Source organism: Mastomys coucha, unplaced genomic scaffold (assembly GCF_008632895.1).
Source record: "Mastomys coucha isolate ucsf_1 unplaced genomic scaffold, UCSF_Mcou_1 pScaffold20, whole genome shotgun sequence".
Lineage (NCBI taxonomy): Eukaryota > Metazoa > Chordata > Mammalia > Rodentia > Muridae > Mastomys > Mastomys coucha.
This window is the reverse complement of record NW_022196903.1, coordinates 136,303,454-136,321,106: the sequence shown is the minus strand read 5'-3', so window position 1 is coordinate 136,321,106 and position 17,653 is coordinate 136,303,454. Positions and strand designations below refer to the sequence as shown.

The 17,653-nt window shown below is 44.0% G+C and overlaps 2 protein-coding genes across 7 annotated transcripts in view; one reads left to right on the top strand and one right to left on the bottom strand.

Annotated features, from left to right (window-relative positions):
• Positions 1-46: 46 nt before the first annotated feature.
• Positions 47-11,359, bottom strand: Golt1b (golgi transport 1B). Its single transcript, XM_031383808.1, has 5 exons — positions 11,202-11,359; positions 6,181-6,272; positions 4,762-4,940; positions 2,914-2,995; positions 47-615 (listed from the first exon to the last, which is right to left on the bottom strand). The coding sequence occupies exons 1-5, from the start codon at positions 11,224-11,226 to the stop codon at positions 577-579; spliced, it is 417 nt and encodes a 138-aa protein (XP_031239668.1). The 5' UTR covers positions 11,227-11,359; the 3' UTR covers positions 47-576.
• A 100-nt stretch (positions 11,360-11,459) lies between these two features.
• Positions 11,460-17,653, top strand: part of Recql (RecQ like helicase) — a 28,382-nt gene continuing 22,188 nt past the window's right edge. For 4 of the 6 annotated variants that reach the window (XM_031383800.1, XM_031383797.1, XM_031383802.1 and 1 more), the window contains exons 1-2: positions 11,559-11,713; positions 13,736-13,783. In XM_031383800.1, coding sequence (XP_031239660.1) covers positions 13,768-13,783 — 16 coding nt within the window. In that variant the 5' untranslated portion in view covers positions 11,559-11,713; positions 13,736-13,767. The other 2 variants (XM_031383798.1, XM_031383799.1) reach the window with 2 other exon arrangements.

Genomic DNA, 17,653 nt, shown 5'->3' with positions numbered 1-17,653 from the left:
TCTAGTTCAGATTTTTTATCTGGCTCCAAAATATTAAGATTCAAAAGGACCACAAAAGTTTTATTTTATCCATGTTTACAAAAAAAGTGATTCACTCATGAAACTGGGCTTCCTTGGGCTGATAAGTGGAGACGACATAATCCAATCCAATCCCGGCATCATTATTAGAAATCCAGCATGCCTAGATATATCTGGGCCACCACAATGGACATCATAAAAAAATCAAATGCCTATTGGTGTTCCTGAATCTTCTTTAAAAAAAAAAAAAAAAAAAAGTAACAGACACCATGGTTCTCTACGAACGGCTGCTTCCCATATTGCAGCAAGACTAAGAAACAGCTTTCTCAAGTCACTAAGCGTCGGAATAGGTTTCATCCTCTCCCTCCATCTTCGGATCTCAGGCCTCACAAGCCTTCCGCTGCTTCTGCCACAGCTGTTGGGACTCTGGAGGGCAGACATTTTAAACTTCTGTAAAGAACTTTACACACTAGTTCGTGAAATTTAATTTTGTGCTGAATATTCTTCAAAAGGGCTTTATAAATAATACAGTATTTAAGTTCTTCAGTTCCTTTGTTGTTATACCATATTGTTGCTTTCTCCAACTTTGTCTACGAACTGTAAGGAGAAGAAACACAGTCAGAGGGACTCAAGCATTGTCCAGCATGACTACATCCTTTGGATGCTAGTTTAAAACATCCAGTTTTACAACATCTGCAGGAATTCAAGGCATGACTGACAGTTGTTAACTGGATGGTGCCCACCACCATCTTCTCAGATGTGTATAAAATTATTTTTTTTTAAGGTCGCTTTTGCATGACATGTTATACACATGAATTTTAGGGTGAAACATGAAAAATGCAACACAATGAGTAAAATAATAAATAAAATGACACCGACACTGCTAGCTCAACAAAAAGAAAAGACTGAAATGCCAGCCACTCATGCAGTAGTGAACCCAATAAGATATTTCCACTGACCATTCCTGTGCATCTCTTCTGGGCCTATGTGGTCTTTGGACAAACAGATTTAACTCAATTAATCAGTAATCAACAACAGCTCTTATCTAAAACTACGTTAACTGAGCATACTGGACATCATCCTGACGTGGGCAAAGGCTGAAACACTCAGTGTTGCCAAAATAAGAACTTCAACGAACACGCAGCTCAATGGTCATTAACTCTGGCTACTCCATCCCAAGTCAAAAGGGCTGTCTCTCCTCAGCATCTAGAGGGCAGTATGGACATGATCAGTGGAGGGCAGTATGGACATGATCAGTAGAGGGCAGTATGGAGATGATCAGTGGAGGGCAGTATGGACATGATGAGTGGAGGGCAGTATGGACATGATGAGTGGAGGGCAGTATGGACATGATCAGTGGAGGGCAGTATGGACATGATCAGTGGAGGGCAGTATGGACATGATGAGTGGAGGGCAGTATGGAGATGATCAGTGGAGGGCAGTATGGACATGATCAGTGGAGGGCAGTATGGACATGATCAGTGGAGGGCAGTATGGACATGATGAGTGGAGGGCAGTATGGACATGATGAGTGGAGGGCAGTATGGACATGATGAGTGGCAATGCTGCAATGCAGAGCACTGTGGGTTCTAGCCAGCAGTGCCTCTGCCCTTACACTTCACACTGCTACTTAGGCAATGACTGCAATCCCTACTGTATTGGCTGCCCATTTACACAATGACAACAGAACTTGTAAGCTAGTACAACTACAGGTCTAAGTAAATCCATTCTCTCTATAAACAGTCCCTACATTGCGTCTGGTAATAAGGACAGAGGAGCCTCGGTGCACCCACCCAAAGCTGACAAACCAACCTCTGAAACGATCATAAAGAGGTAACTGCCACAGTGTAGGTGGAGTCACTAGAACTTTAAAATAAATTTCAGTGGTTAAAAAAAAGCACCATATTTGTTCTTCACAGGTAACTGCAAAGACCCAGACAGGCTGTGCCAGGAGCTGCTCTGCCTGTAAGACTGACCTGGTGTGGAGCGGGACTGCCCTTATAGGAGTGCTCCCCCTTCTAGAGAACGTCCTTGTTTCTCTCTGCAATTCCTAGATGGACTCAATGAGCCTTTCAAAAGCCTTTTAGGCTCTAGCCCAGTGGTTCTGCACGAGCATGGAACTACCAAAGATTCTTCAGCAGGTGACTTCCGGCACGGGCTTCTCTGCGCCCAAAGCGCTACCTCCTCTCAGTGGACTCCATCTCCAGCACTGTCTCCAGAGTTCACCATGATCTCATTCGGTTTTCAGAGTAAGAAAAATGGCTAAGATGAAGTCATCTGGAGTTGCCATGAGATTGACTTGGTCTGACATCAGACACAAGCACCCTTCATTCATTCACTTGGGGAAAATGTCTGGCATTTTTATCTTGAGAGGTAGGTGTTATGCTGGGCCCTGGGGAAGAATGGCTAACAGCCATTTACCTCTGCCCTGGACAACTATGGTCACAGGTTTGGAGCTCTCTTCTTGATAATTAAAACAGGTAAATGTTATGATAGAGGTATGTACAAGGAGGGCACATATGTCCTGAGAAGCCTCTGAGACTGCACAGAGATGGCAGCCCCACCGCAGGTTAGTACCAAGCATCCAGAGTACACCCTGAATACAGGAAGGCTTTTACCTATCAATTCATAAAAGTAGCTTAGCATTAACAATTGGAGTTAACATCGAAATAGAAAACGATACTAGAAATGGTATGTTCAAACAAAATGTCAGGTTTTGTAGGTCTAAGAATGATTAGTTTCTGGTTTTCATGGTAACCAGGATCCATGTGACACAATCATTTATACTGTAATTATGCAATCATATCAATGATTCAAACTCCCAGTGAAAAGGCATCATAATCCATACATCTGGGTGGTTCTTAAAAGTGCTTTGCTAAATATGTGACTACTTACTGATCTGATTCCAGGTAGGTTTAGGAGGGATCCGAGGACAGGTACTCTTCTGATAAAGCCAACGACCACTGGAAAAAAGCCCCTGGCAGGAAGAAGACAAGGGAATTAGACCTCTGTGCTCTCTACCTGGAGGAACCACAAGCCAAGTAAGATGAATACTTGAATAAACTAGGTACAAGTGCAGTAAACAATTCAGTTGGTGGTAAAATGGTGTCCACAATATAATGGGACCTAGATGTGCTGTGATCACCATAGGCCTTCTGTTCTACTGCTGGCGACAGTAGTAGAGGGGAGGGGTAACCAGAAGAAGTAGACTGTACAAAATCATGAGCACAACACTGACACTACACTTACCAGCGGGGAGGCTCACATCATGTCCGTTTCTGGGGTAGATACATGCCCACCGAAGTGACAGTCTCTAATTAGTTTAACCATGAAAGATACACCATCAGTGAACCCATGAAAGATACAGAGTCTGAGAATGCTCATGAAATAAACTGCATCTGGGTCTTAAAATACAGTTCACAGGATGAAAGCAGCACAGTGAAGTCAATAAGCTGAGCCACAGGGAGTGACTGATGCCACCAGAGGAGCAGCTCTTACGGTCCAACTAGGCACGTGCTTCAGACATGTAGGTTGCTTTCTTAGCAGTACTAAGTTCAAGTGGATATTTAAAGGTATCTTCGAAAGTACAACAGGTGGCTTCACATGCTGCTACTGAGGGTTATATGTATTTGAAGAAAGAACCACAAATACCCTTGACTCTAGATCTCAAGCCAAGACTCACTCCCTCAGAACAAACAAAACGCAACAGAGGCACAGGGTGTTACCAGAAGTTTCTTGAAATCATAAAACCAATTTATTAATGCAATTTACCAACAAATGATAGTGTCTCATTCTACACTGGCATCAATGGTCAACTCTGGTCTTTTGACCTTCACTGCCATCTCTGTTGTCTTTACCTTTTTCTACTTCAGACGAACAGGCAATGTTCAATCTCCTAACTTTATACTGTGTACCAAGTCTGAGCCTTTTAAATGTTTTTTTTTTTTTTCTATTTCCAATTGTTCTTTCCTGAGTGGGTCCTAATTTCTTTCTATTAATGTGTACATGTGAGCATGTGTGGGCATGTAGTACATACTATGACACAGGCAAGTCAGAGGACAGCTTATGGGAACCAGCTCTCTAATTCCACCACGCAGGTCCTGGGGATCCAACACAGGCTGCTCAGTGGCGAGGACTTTAGCCACAGATTATCTCATTGAATCCTCATGTGCATGTCAGCCTGATGAGTAGTCTCCCAAATTGCATTCCTGGCTTAACTGTTTCTGGCTTAAGAACCACTTGTGTCCTTCCTCGCCTCTCTGCTGCAGACACTGCTCTTTAGCCTAAATCTGGTAAGACAATAAACACCTCAGAAAAGTCCGCAGCCTCTGCTGGCTTGTGGCCCACACTCCCATGGGCCTCCAGCTTTCAGAGCTCGGTCTAAGCTTCGTTGGTCAAGCAACTTCTCCATGCTACCTTACAGGATGAGCTCGGATCCACGCTGTAAGACTCAGCTTATCCCGACATTCCTTCTTGTCCCTGGATAAGCTCCTCCCTTACCACGCTCTTAGAATATTCTGTGTCCTTCTATGGTGACATGACATTCTCACTGCACTTCTGGGGCCTCCACAATCTGTTTTCCGTATCAGAAATGGTAGCTCCCTAAGACAGGCTTGGTACTTAATTCACTGTTATGTTCTAAGTGACACTGTCTGGCATTTTAAAAATAAACACAAGCATGCTGCTAAGCACTGTCTTCTCACATTCTGGCTTACGAAAGAAAAGAAAGAGAAAGGGCCTCACCTGAATAAGAGAAAGAATCCATAAATTTCGAAGATCATGCCTATTAAAGGCCAACCAATAAGGACCACGAACACACCACCCAAGAAAAATCCAGTGGCTTTCACTTTGTGCTTCTGGAAAAAGAATCTGAACGTTCTTTCTAGACCAATGACAAAAGCCAAACCAGCCACAAACAGGACCTAGGAGGGAAAGACAATGCAACATAGTGACAGGTTAGATGCTGCAGAAGAGACAGCTCCGTAGTGAGGGAGTTTGCCTGGCCTTTGATGTGACAAATGCCAGAGTCCTGCACTTATGCCCAGCAGCAGGAAGGGAGTGGGGTGAGGAGGCTGGAAGTCCTGGCTGCCTTCATTGGCCTTATTCTTTGTCTATCTCTGCTCAATGAAGGAGGATGAAATGGGATAGAGATCCTTATCTACAGCAGGTTCCAGTTTGACTGGACAGGAAAGAAAATGGCCTATTCAAGCAGACAGCTGGCAAGGCCTGGATGGCCAGCCTGCTTTAAATTGTGTCTCTCAAACATACTCCCTGATCCTGCAATTATCTCTGTGGGCTGTGGAGGTTTCTATGAATGAAGATTCGGGTGACGGCTATGCTCGCATGAGATCAGTGTGATGCTCAGGAAGAGCCCAGCAGCAGAAGTGATGCCTGTGTGGATAAGAGATTACCCCTGAGCTTGTTTCTCCTTCACTGTGTGTGACATACTTCCCCCCTTAGCTTTCCTCAAGAAAAATTACTCCTTATCAATACATACCAAGCCCACTAGCTAGGTGTCACTCAGCAGTGCTGTTAATACCACCAGCTTAAAACATCAACTTTGTTACCCTTTCCCTCTTTAATTAAAATAGGCCCCAGACTTCAAAAACATCTAACATCTTGGAACCGCTTCTCCACCTTCTTCCAAGGGGGATCACTTCCTTCTGGACCTCCTGCATGACCTCCAACACATGGACAGGGCAGTACATTAGCAAGGATACAAGGGGCCTGCTGTCTCTAAAGAGGCCAGCTAGCACCACAGCCAAGTATTCAAGAAAAACATTAATTGATTTACTCACTCACTTACCTGTATGGGGGCATATGCATATGCAGGTTAGATCTTAGAGGAGTTGGGTTTCTTCTTTTATCAAGTAGATTCCAGGAATTGGTTTGTGCAAGCCCCTTTACCCACTGAGCCATCTCATGGCAAAAAGATGTACTTTTTAAATCTTTTAGGTTATTGAAAATGTGTTCACACGGTTTAATCACATGTAGTCTTAGAGATTCTCATTAAAAATATTTTCATAAGTTTACTAAGGCAAGGGGCCAGCAAAACATTTTCTTTTACTTTTTTGAGACAACACCTTTTTCTGTAGCCCAGGCTAGCTTTAAATTTGTGGCAATCTTATCTCAGATTTAAAAGACACATATTCAAAGACTTACATTTCCAATAGCCAGGAGCGCTTTGTCAAAAAAGAGAATCATTCCAAAGAACAGGAAAAACACTCCAAATCCTGTTAAGCCCATGCCAATTTCTGCAACATAAACCACATGGTTAAAGACAAAAGCAGAATGTCCCTGACAACCCCATAAACCCAGCACACTGCCACAGGTCCCCAGCGCAGCAGGTCAGGCTCCTTCAGCATCACTAACCAAGTAAGGCAGCACCACTAGCTCTACATCCAAGCATAAATCAGGAACAGGAGACTCCCCAGCTCTTAGGCAGGACAGGAAAGACAGGCCTAGATTTTAAACCTCTGCTTATATACACTTTTACCTCCAAAACCCTGCTCTGGTCTTAGACAAACAGGCACAGACTAAAACTATTTATCGTCTACAAACTTTACATTATCCATGTATCCATGTCATGTTTAAAAGCAGAGCCTGAAATCTTAACCTAGCCTCCATTTTTACTTCTTCACCTAGAAACTAACACTTGTCAGCCCACTATGAGAGACCCAGGGCTGCTGTAGGTACTGCATACAGTGGTGGGCACAGTTTAAGGAAGTCTACCCTGCATAAGAATGGTGTATTGGCTTTGCATTCCCAAGGCATCCCCTTTGTAGGAGGCCAGACAGACTTGTGTTAATGCCACAACGCCAAATCTGCCAGCTACCTCTGAGCTGCTTTAGCTCTTAGCTTTTTTTTTCTTTTTTTCTTTTTTTTTTTTAAAGAATTGTTATTTTCTGACTTGTTATTATTTTCCTGTCAGCTCTAGAGAGCTAAAATCCAGGCCAGTTACAGTACACCCTCGCAACCCGGGGGTCGGGGTGGAGCAACAAAAAAATAAGGGGTCTGGAGAGCCGATACTTTATCACCTTTAGCCCTTGCTACATTTCCATGTCCTAAATTTTTTGATACTATCTTCCATTTTGATTCTAAAATTAGTCTGAAAGAATTTACAAACCTGTCTACCATTATTCTAATTTAAATATATTTGAGATGCAAATACCAAAGAAATACTTTCTTGCTCAAATGTCTCAGAAGAATTTCCTAAAACAATTATTTGGGTGTCAGACTCTAATTTCCTAGAGAAAAATACAGAGAAGGAGGAAGTGAAGCTCTCTTAAGTAACTAGTACTTAGGAGCAAATCCTAACAGCCCAGTCACCTGAATGTGACTACCTTCTAGTCCACAACTTCCAAGATGTTCATTTATGAAGATGGAAATCAAGCTGGTAATGTGCTTGCTGTGCAAACATGAGAACCTAAACTCAGATTCCCCAGCATCTATCTATATAAAAAGCCAGACATGGTGATTTATGCCTGTAATCCCCTGGTTGGTGAGGCAGAGGTGGGGATTTTGAAGCTCATTGGGCAGGCAGTCTAGTCAAATCAGTGAGCTCCAGGTTCAGTGGGAGACCCTGTTGTTCGTTCGTATGTATGTATGTATGTATGTATGTATGTATGTATGTATGCATGCATTATTGTATGTATGAATGATGGGGAATGATTGAACAAGACACCCAATATTGACCTGGCCACAAAGTGCACACACACATTCAAAGTGAAAGCATTCCTCAAGTTTGAAAATAAAAGAAGAAAACAATATGGAAGCAGTTCCTATGCATCGAGAACCTGTCAGGAATCAGGCACTATGGAGTCCAGGGCACACACACTGGACAATCCTTCCAGTGGCAGCGGGCTGTAGTCAGAATCACATCACTTTAGGGTTGGAAGATAACATGGAGAGAGATTTAAGTTGCCCCAAATCAAACTATAGTTAAGTATCTAGTCTATTTTAACCACTATAACCATTTTTACCTACAGTTTAAAAACATTTATTAAACTCAAGGGTACTGGGATGCACAGAACATAAGTAATTTAAATTAATCTTAGTCTAGAAACAACTCAGTAGGTACCAGATCTTTTAAGAGTTAAGTGATTGGGCGGGAGAGATGGCTCAGCGGTTAAGAGCACTGACTGCTCTTTCAAAGGTCCTGAGTTCAAATCCCAGCAACCACATGGTGGCTCACAACTATCCGTAATGAGATGTGACGCCCTGTTCTGGGGTGCTGAAGTCAGCTACCATGTACTTACGTATAATAAAGCTAGCTGCAATGGAAAAGACTCCATGAGGGTCTTCACAGCGCAGTGCTCACAGTGCCTCACGATTCCTTTAACAAAATTTTGAGGTATCGAGTAGCAACAAAGGCTCAAGTTTCCCATGAGTAGCCCATTTCTGGTTGCTGTATCCAAGCATTAGTGTGGGAAGAAGCCACAGCACAGGCAGCAGGGACACTCTAGACCCAGTCTTCTCATTCTACAATCCTCCTACAGCCATGATCCATGAAGTGCAGGTCACAAGGGGACAGCTGCCTGTGCACTCTCTAGCTACACTGGCACCAGTCCAAAGCTGCGAATCCCCCACGATGGGTCAAAGCCTCATCACACCCCTTTCTCACTCCCACCTTTTCCTTGGTCCCTGTCCTAACCCATCTGCACCTTCTCTGAAGTCAAAAGGCCTACATGCTGCAGTGATCTTCCTGTCTGAATCACACTTGGGAAAACATAATCTATCTTTATTTTTTTTCTGTCCATAAAAAATAAAGCTTGAGAAAAGCAATCTGAGATATTAGCTAACATAAAGAAAAAGGCCAGCCGGGTGGTGGCGGCGCACGCTTTAATCCTAGAACTTGGGAGGTAGAGGCAGGCGGATTTCTGAGTTGAGGCCAGCCTGGTCTACAGAGTGAGTTCCAGGACAGACAGGGCTATATAGAGAAACCCTGTCTCGGAAAAAAAAAAAAAAAAAAAAAAAAAAAAAAAAAAAAAAAAAAGAAAAAAAGAAAAAGGCCTACTGAAGAAATTTTATAAAGCCCGGTCAGGCCATTGTCAATCACAGCTGACATTGACTGATGGGGACACCTTCACAAACTGATAGCAGCCCTGCCTTCCTCATCACACTCTTTAGGAAACAAAAGAGTTCAACTAAGTAAAAGAAATACCACAGCAGCATTTTCCTTAATGTGACAATCCAGATGCAAGCTGGAGCTGTCCCCATTTCATCTCCCTGACTAAGTCTTGGCCTTTCTAGGCCCTGCTGGGATGGGGGGCTGTACTATAGCATCTTCAGCCAATCATGAACTGTGGGCCACTCGATTCTGCTCAGAGCTAGATCAACCTCCTCACATCTGAGAGCCGTGACTCATGCTGGCACCTTTCTGGGATGCTACTGGGCCAACCCTGCAGTCAACACAGACACAGATACAATCTCAATTTGACAAGCTCTGCTTCCCTAACCACTGGCTGTAACACAAGTGAACCTCACAGAATTTCACCATCCCAAGAAATCTGGTAAAACAAGGGGAGAACAGCTTCTTCTGCCCAGAATGCAATTCTTCACTGTGTTAGTTTTGTTGGAGAGTGACAGTCTCTGCCCTCTGCATAGGGTTACCATGCAGACTTGTACCATCCTAAGAAGGGAATGTTTACATCAAGTCTCCGCAGAAGCAGTGAAAAGAACCAAGGCTTCTGAACCAGAAATCCCAGGACCATGGCCTTTCTGCCTTTGGGAGTAACTGAACGTCTGACATGTTCCAATTCATAAATGGTCCATGTCTTCCCATGCTCTTGTAAGAATTAAACATGTAAGTAATACAAACTGCTCTTCTGGAGGATCCCAGCTGGGTCTCCAGCACCCACAGCAGGCAGCTAAAAGCTGTCTGTAACTATAGATAGCTCCAGGAGGATCCTACGACTCTGGCCCCCACATGCATGTTAAAAAACACATTAAAAAAGTGATTAAGATCACTCTTATCTTTATAACTACATGTTGCAGTAAACTGAAACAGGTTCACAAGACTTAGTGACAGTAGGGGAAAAAGGACACTTATTTCTGACTAGAACCAAATGAGCCTGACTGGACCAACAGACAACACCCCTGGACTGCCAGGGTGTGGAGGGAATCACAAAGGATCTGTGACATTCCAGCATGCCACGGCTTGAATTGAAATCTTCAAACTTGAGAATAACTTCAAGGAAGGTTTTTGTTTCACTTTAGTGGGGTGTTAAGACTCTTGAAAAATCTACAGAGTTTGAAGAAACAAAGTTAATGGCAATGAGCAAAAGTGAGGCAAAAAATGTCATACCCATAGAAATATCTTTAAAAAGTATACAGCTTGGGTAGATTCATAAATAGAAAAATAATTAAGATTGACAAGGAAAGGTAGAAAAATGGAGAAGTCGCAGTGAAAACGATGGAGCCAGTGCTAAGGCTCAGATAGTCTGTAGAACACTTGGCTGAGATGCCCTGATCTCTGGAGCCACACAAAAAAAGGCAAGACTGCAAAACTGATCAGAATGATGCGGTTGGCAGAAACGGATGCTAAAATAAAACACGCCACAAAGTACGGCATCAACACTAATAAAGAAATCCTTTACCTGAAGAGACAGGCAGAGTCGTTCATGTTTGTAATCTCAGAATTTTAGAGACTGAGGCAGAAGGATTACAAGTGGGGAGGCTAGCCCTGCCACACAATGAGCGCGAGGCCAACCTCATTAACGTGTGATCCTGACTCCCAACCCAGAAATCTAAAACATCAAAGTCAATGCTCTGAGCAAAAAGTGACTTTAATATTTGTAAACTTGGTTGAAACTTAAACGAGCGGAAAACCGAAGTCCTTGCAAGGGAATTTTGGGTAGGTTGGTAACAGTAGTGTCTGATCACCGCTCTCTACTCCCTCAGCCCACCCGAGCCTTGTAGGAGCCGGGGCGCGGGCGGACAGTCCCCATTCCCGCCACCCCGGAAACTTAGTCCAACGGCCGCTCCGTGGGACAGGGCGCGGGTGTCACTGGGGCGAAGGCGGCGGCGGCGCCACTTGAGCCCGGCCGGGTCGGCGGTCCTTCCGTCGCGGCCCCCTCCCTCCCGCGGGCCGCCGCCCCACGCGCGCTCGCCCCATTCATTGCGGGGCGGAGCAGAGGCTGAGGCGGGAGCACCGGCCAACGCGGGGACCCGGCAGCGCTTACTCTGCGTATCCGTGAGGGAGATCATGGCGGCGGCGGCGAGGACCGCGGTGCCTCGGGGCCCACGCTGCGAAGCCTAGTTCGGAGAAGAGCCTCGGCGACGCCGCACGGGCCCGAGCCGCCACGTCTTCCGGAAACACGCAGCCGTCGCCGCCGGGCCGCAAGGCCGCTCTCCATTGGCTGCGTCCAGGCCAATAGCACGCGCTCTTGTTCGGATGTGCGCCCGGACGCCGCACCACGCAGCCAATCAGAGAAGGCAATGGCCTGTGATTGGTGGAGGGGGCTGATCCGGAAGGGTGGCTGCTGCACGCTGGGCGGCGGGAAGGGTTTTTATCCGCGCGGAGCCGCTCACAGGTTCGTGGAGGTGCCGGTTCCGGCGCGTGGGGCCGCGGCTGTCGGCCGGGCGGATAGGAGCCGGGCGTCGTCTTTGCCGTCGCTTTCAGGAGCCCTGGTCGCCGCAGCATGCGCTTCTGCCTCGTCTTGTGGAGCCGGCGGGGTGGAGGGATGCGCTCAGGGTTAGCGTGCGTTTTCCACCTGCACTGATTGATGACCGCGTACCTGGTTCATGGTTTTGACTGACAGTCCTTTTCTTAATTTAATTAGTTCATGGATGTATTTCGTGCTGGTATATCTTTTGCTGTGAAGTTACCTAATTTAGGCACTGGGCAGGTTTTTGGCAGCAAAGTTCAATATATATATTTGAAATATTGGGAGGAAGTGAACTTAGACCGTATCTCTCCTAAGCGAAGAGAAAGTGCCTGTTTTTAAGTTCTGGAAAAGGCATTTTTACTACGGCTGTTTACAAAAGTGAAGAGAATCAGACTCTGCCGTGATAAAGGATCTTATAGTCCATGAACAGAATGTTATCACTCTAGGAAGTGACAAGGAGATGCTCCCATACACGAGGAAGGAGGAGTCTTGACTTAAACGCCCGTTAGTTTTGTTCTTACTCTTTAATCAGACTCTTCTGTCTTAACAGTCCTGTACAGGAAGGGTACACATTCGGTAAAGGAAACAGTTCAAGTGAGAATAGACGGGTGCAGAATCTGTCTTTGGAGAGCACTCTTAGATTTAGCAGATATAAAATTAAGCAATATATATCACACTTTCAAACGTTTGTCCTTGTTTTTATGTAATGGTGATAGATTGTCATTGAGTAAAAAAGTTGTTCACAACAGTTCATGAACACAATGAGATCCTGATACCTAACACAGAAAACTAAAACACCACCCCAAATAAAAGCCAGTGTTCTAACTGAGCACCAAATGACTTTAAAATTAGCAGACTATTGAAACTCAAACAGGCAGAAAAACCTAGGTTTTTGCAAGGGAGTTTTGGGCAGGTTACACACCTACCCAAATAATTACTAAAAATACAAAATTAAGCAAAATATGACATGCTTTCTAATTTTATTTTTATGTAATGGTAACAGGTTGTCATTGAGCAAAAACAAAAGAAAAGTGTTTATAACAGTTTGGGGAAGTAAATATTGAGGCCTAAGTTTTAATCATTAAATTTTAATATGTCATGTTTTCTTCCACTTTTAACTGTCCCATATTCTTTTAAGCCAATAGAGTACGAATGTGCTCCTCGCCCCCTCTGCAAGTGCGCAAACTTTAAGAGAAATAGAGTAAGCTCCCTTCAGAAAAGAGGTTCTGAAAGTTAGCTACTTAGGAGGCATTTAACTGTAACTCTCTAAAGCAAGTGTGCAGTAAACTGCCAAATAGTTTATTTATCCATTCATTCATTTATTTACTTTTAAATCTATTCTTCTTATTTGTAAGATGAGTCCTGCTGGGCATGGCTGTGCATACCTTTAGTTTCAGTACCCAGGAGGCAGCCACCCTAGTTTTTAAGTCAGAGAGGAAGCCATAGAGGAACAGTGTGTCATGTTGCTAAGGTACACATGGGCCTGGTGGCAGGACTATTTCATGCTCAGCCATTTGGCGTTATCACTTTGCAACTGTAGCATATTGGTCTATTTGGCACCAACGTCTATAAGATTTTTTAAAAACTATATTGCTTTGTAACTTTTTTTGTATATAATAGTGACAGATTGTCATTGACTGAGCGTTATTGATAGTATTGGTTTTGTTTAGTTTTTGTTTTGTGGTGCTAGAGATTAAACTCATGACCCTGTATAGTCAAACATGCTAAAGCCAAAAGGCAGAGCAAGCAGAGCTAAGACAGAAGAGAGTGGAGAAAGGTGTATTGCCATCAGGAGGCAAGGAGAACAGAATCATTTTGAAAATGATGCTCTCCAGGAACAAAGGAAGGGAGAGGAATGGTTAGGACGACTTCGTATTCATACGAGGCAGCAACATTGGGAGGGTTCCATTCCTCCACGTACTCACTCAGTTTGCCCCATAACAGTTTTAGCTGGTGGTAGTGGAGACTTGGGAAGTGTGTTGCTCTGGCCTCTGCCCCTGCAGTGCCTGCTTGGTCTAGTCACTAATGCCTGTGCGTGCTAACAGGACCTCTGCCAACCTCAACAGTATTGCTGGAGACATGTTACCATGTTTGTTCTTTCACTTTAGAAGGACGTTTGGATCTCCAGCTCAGTTTTAGAATGGCATCCGTCTCAGGTTAGTGGATGCAATTATTCCTTGCATGTTACTGTTCTACTTTGATTTGTTTTTTGATTAAGAAAGTTAGAAAAGTCTTGACTCTAGAAATGAATTTTTAAAGCTACTTTATTAATATGTACAACAGAATTTCCTTGTGAGTACTAGTAAGCAGACCAGTCACAGATGATCAGAGCATCTGCACGGTGTGACTGCCATTGCTGTCATCTCCTGAAACTTCACATCGTCCAGATGGGTGCCGGTCCATGAAACTCCTCCTACTTCCTTCCCTCTCTGCACTTGACCTGTTTAGGGATGTTATACACAGGGTGTTTGTCTAACCGCATATGGCATAATGTCTACAAGGTAATGCGTGTCAAAGTGGAAAGTATTTTTCCCCATTAATGCCCACAGTGTTCTATTGTATGCAATGTGCTGTGCTATATTTTGTTTGTCTGTTTATCTGTAGTTGAACAGTTGATTTTTATTGTTTTTTTTTTAACCAATTTTGACAACTTTGGTTTAGTAGCAGGAGTGCGTGTGTGTGTGTGTATGTGTGTGTGTGTATGGGTGTATGTGTGCCACAGCATTTATAGAGAGGGTAGAATCAGGCCTCTTTCCACCATGGATTCTAGGGCTAGAACTCAGGCCATCAGGCAAGCACAGCAAACATTACTACTCACTGGCCATCTCTCTAGTTCTTTTGAATGTATACCTAGAATTGGACCTACTGATGAAATAATAATCTTATATTTAATGTTTTGAGGAGCTGGTGCTGTTTTGCACAGTGACTGTATTATTTAGGTTCCCATCAGCAATGCATGAGGGCTCTGAGAATGTTTTTGATGTCTAGGAGACTGAGAACATACAAGAAAGAAAATATAAATCATTCATAACCCCACTGCTCCAGTTAATATGAACACCAATTGGCACCAGCTTTCTTAGTTTTCAAGTACATTTTTAATGATTTGTCCAGTTTTGGAATGTGATTTAAAAAAACAAATATAGGGCTGGAGAGATGGCTCAGTGGTTAAGAGCACCGATTGCTCTTCTGCAGGTCCTGAGTTCAAATCCCAGCAACCACATGGTGGCTTCCAACCATCCATAATGAGATCTGACGCCCTCTTCTGGAGTGTCTAAAGACAGCTACAGTGTACTTACATATAATAAATAAATCTTTAAAAAAACCAAATATAGACTCCAGATGTGTTACTAAAATTTTTATAATTTAATAGGTTTTATTCCTTCCATTAATTTGTTTACTCATTTTACATCCTTGTCTCCCTCCCTTTCTTTCCCCCCATACAATGCCTGAAATGTGTGACATGTTTTAAACTGACCTTACTTACTTGAACTTTTGGGTATCCCCCCACCCCCCATAACATAACAAGTGCTATATTGGGATGTAAATCTTTATGTGGCTCTCTGAGTAGTGCCTTCAGTTCACAGATGCTTCACTCTGGTGCTGTCCTTCTTCAGATTCACTCTCAGTGTGCTCGTGTATTTCCTTCCATTGCAGGCTTCATGTGTTCAGACTATACAGTAACATAAGAGCTTGTTCTTGGTTTGATGGATGGGTGACTGGCAAGGACAGGGAACTTTTAAACTGGGATGGTGCTCCAGTCTTTTCTGGAGTGTAATGGTCACGGCCTGCTGCTTGCTACCCAAATAAGATTGAGTTCTCTTTAGAAAAACACTCAGAAGGGTTTTTCACCACCACACACCACACACCACACAAACAGGCACACAATGTCACAGTTTGCCTAAGTGTAAGTGTGGATGTATGACCTAAGTTTTTGGCTTTGTCTATTCTCACAGTAATACTGATTAGTTTAGATTCTTACGTAAGTAGTGTTTACTTCTCCATCAAGGTAAGACTAACAGGTGCTGCAGAACGGAGGTGTAGTGTGGGCATGGTTGGACTCCACATCTTATTTTACGTACCCTGACTTAAGCTCTCCCCATGGGTTATGATTTAAAGCTAATCAAATAATGGAGTGGATCCATTTTAAGAAGTTAGTCTATTTTGTCTACTGTTCTACCCATGTGTTGACACATACTTGAAGCACCCTCCGCAATTGCCTTTGGTTAGTTGCTTTGTATATGATGGGAGGAAACCACTTGTTGATAACAGCTTGGGGCATTGTTAGAATATCTACACGTGAACCATGAACTTAGGAGCACTGGTGTGTGACCCACTCTTCTTAACATGCTCTTGAGCTGGAGTAGCAGTGTGCGCCATGCTCTTGCCTGTGGTCTCCTTTGTGGGTTGCTGAAGTTAGTGTTCACTCTCGCCTCCTGTGACCTATATCCTAGAGGCTAGCTTTAGAAATAGTATCATTTTGAGTAATGTCTCAGCATCCAGATTTTCGTACAATCTTGTTCATCAGGACTTTGTGTAGGGGTCACAAGTGCTGACTTAGTTGTATGGACGGACATTAACATCCGGATCAGGCAGAATTTGATCAGAGAAGCAGAAGTGCCAAGGCCATTGTCAGGGTTTACTGCAGTGATTAACTCTCACTTGACCATGGGAGGTAGTCAAGCCCTCATTCTATGTTGTCTGTGTGTATGGCATTAGGTCTGAGGTGGCTGAAAGGCATGCAGGGTGAGAAGAGATCTAGAACCTTGAGAGCAAAGGCAAAATACTCTCTGTGAAGATGGACTGCTAGTTCTTATCATGTGACCCACTTCTCAGCTCTCACGTAGTTCAAGAGGAGGAGGACACTGTCACAGAGCTGCTGTTCTTGCACACAGCCTGGCTGTATGTTCAGAGAAGTAAAGGAGAACAGGCTCTGGGGGCCCTGCTACTTGCCTCAGGTCACCTCACAGCAGTTACGTCAGAAAGGTGATTAGTGCTATCTCACACTGATCTGGATACGTAGATTTGGAAAGAGAAGTTTCTGTGTCAGTTCTCAGGTCCAGTTCTCTAGCACTACTTAGAGAAGGGGGTTCTGGGCAATACAGGTCCACCCTGGCTAAGGCAGCACAGCATAGATCCCACCCTTGGGCTTCTGACGTACTTAACTTACAAATGAAGGCAGTGGTGCAATCATGCTTCTGCCATGGCACTCTCCCTCGTACAGCCTCCCAGAGAGATCACAGTTGCTTTTATTCATCTCAGTCACAGCTTGACTAGGAGGTTAATTACTAGTATTTTTATGTTAGGTGTTTGAAAACAGGAGAGAAACTAAGAAACTAAAACCAGAAAGCCATAAGCACGGCCACTAGGTAAGTCACAAAGAGAAGGAGAAAACCATGGCGTGCAGGTCTTACTTCTGGTGGTCAGCAGTCAGATTGGTGTTCAGAGCTGCCTTCTCCAGCTTCCAATGTGAGCTGTTTCTGCTTTGTTTCTATGTGAAGACTTCTCTTATTGCTATTATTATTAGAGTTACCATTGCCACTTTGTAATAGCTTAATCATAGAAATGTGTGAGGATGGTGGGAGGTGCCCCATGAACCCCTGTTCCAGACACAGTCCTTATGTCTTCAGTGTGGTAGCAGCCACACTACTCCTTAGTAGTCATGGTCACTTTCCCTGCCAGCACAGCTGCCTCTTGCCTGTTGATTTCCTAGTGTCTAAGTGCAGGCCATCAGCTTCCATTTTTGAGTTACTGTTCTTTTCCTTGGTAGAGGCATCTTCTCCCTTGATACCTAGATCCTTAAGACCAGCAGCCTCTGAAGTTTGAGGGGCAGTTTAACTAGCAGCTCATTCAATGTCAGAGTAGGAGGAGCAGCTGCTTCCTAATGTTGTGACTTGGGCTACAGGAGAGGCATCGGTACTCACTGATGTGGACCAGACTGTGTCTCTGTCTGTCTGTGTGTGTGTGTGTGTGAGTGTGTGTGTGTGTAAGAGAGAGAGAGAGAGAGAGAGAGAGAGAGAGAGAGAGAG

Excerpts from the sequence above, each read along its gene's own strand:
- Golt1b (XM_031383808.1), bottom strand. The coding sequence starts at position 11,226 with ATGATCTCCCTCACGGATACGCAGA. Across the intron at positions 6,273-11,201 it reads CTCCCTCACGGATACGCAGA|AAATTGGCATGGGCTTAACA; the intron begins GTAAGCGCTGCC and ends TTTATGTTGCAG. Across the intron at positions 4,941-6,180 it reads CGCTCCTGGCTATTGGAAAT|GTCCTGTTTGTGGCTGGTTT; the intron begins GTAAGTCTTTGA and ends TTTCCCTCCTAG.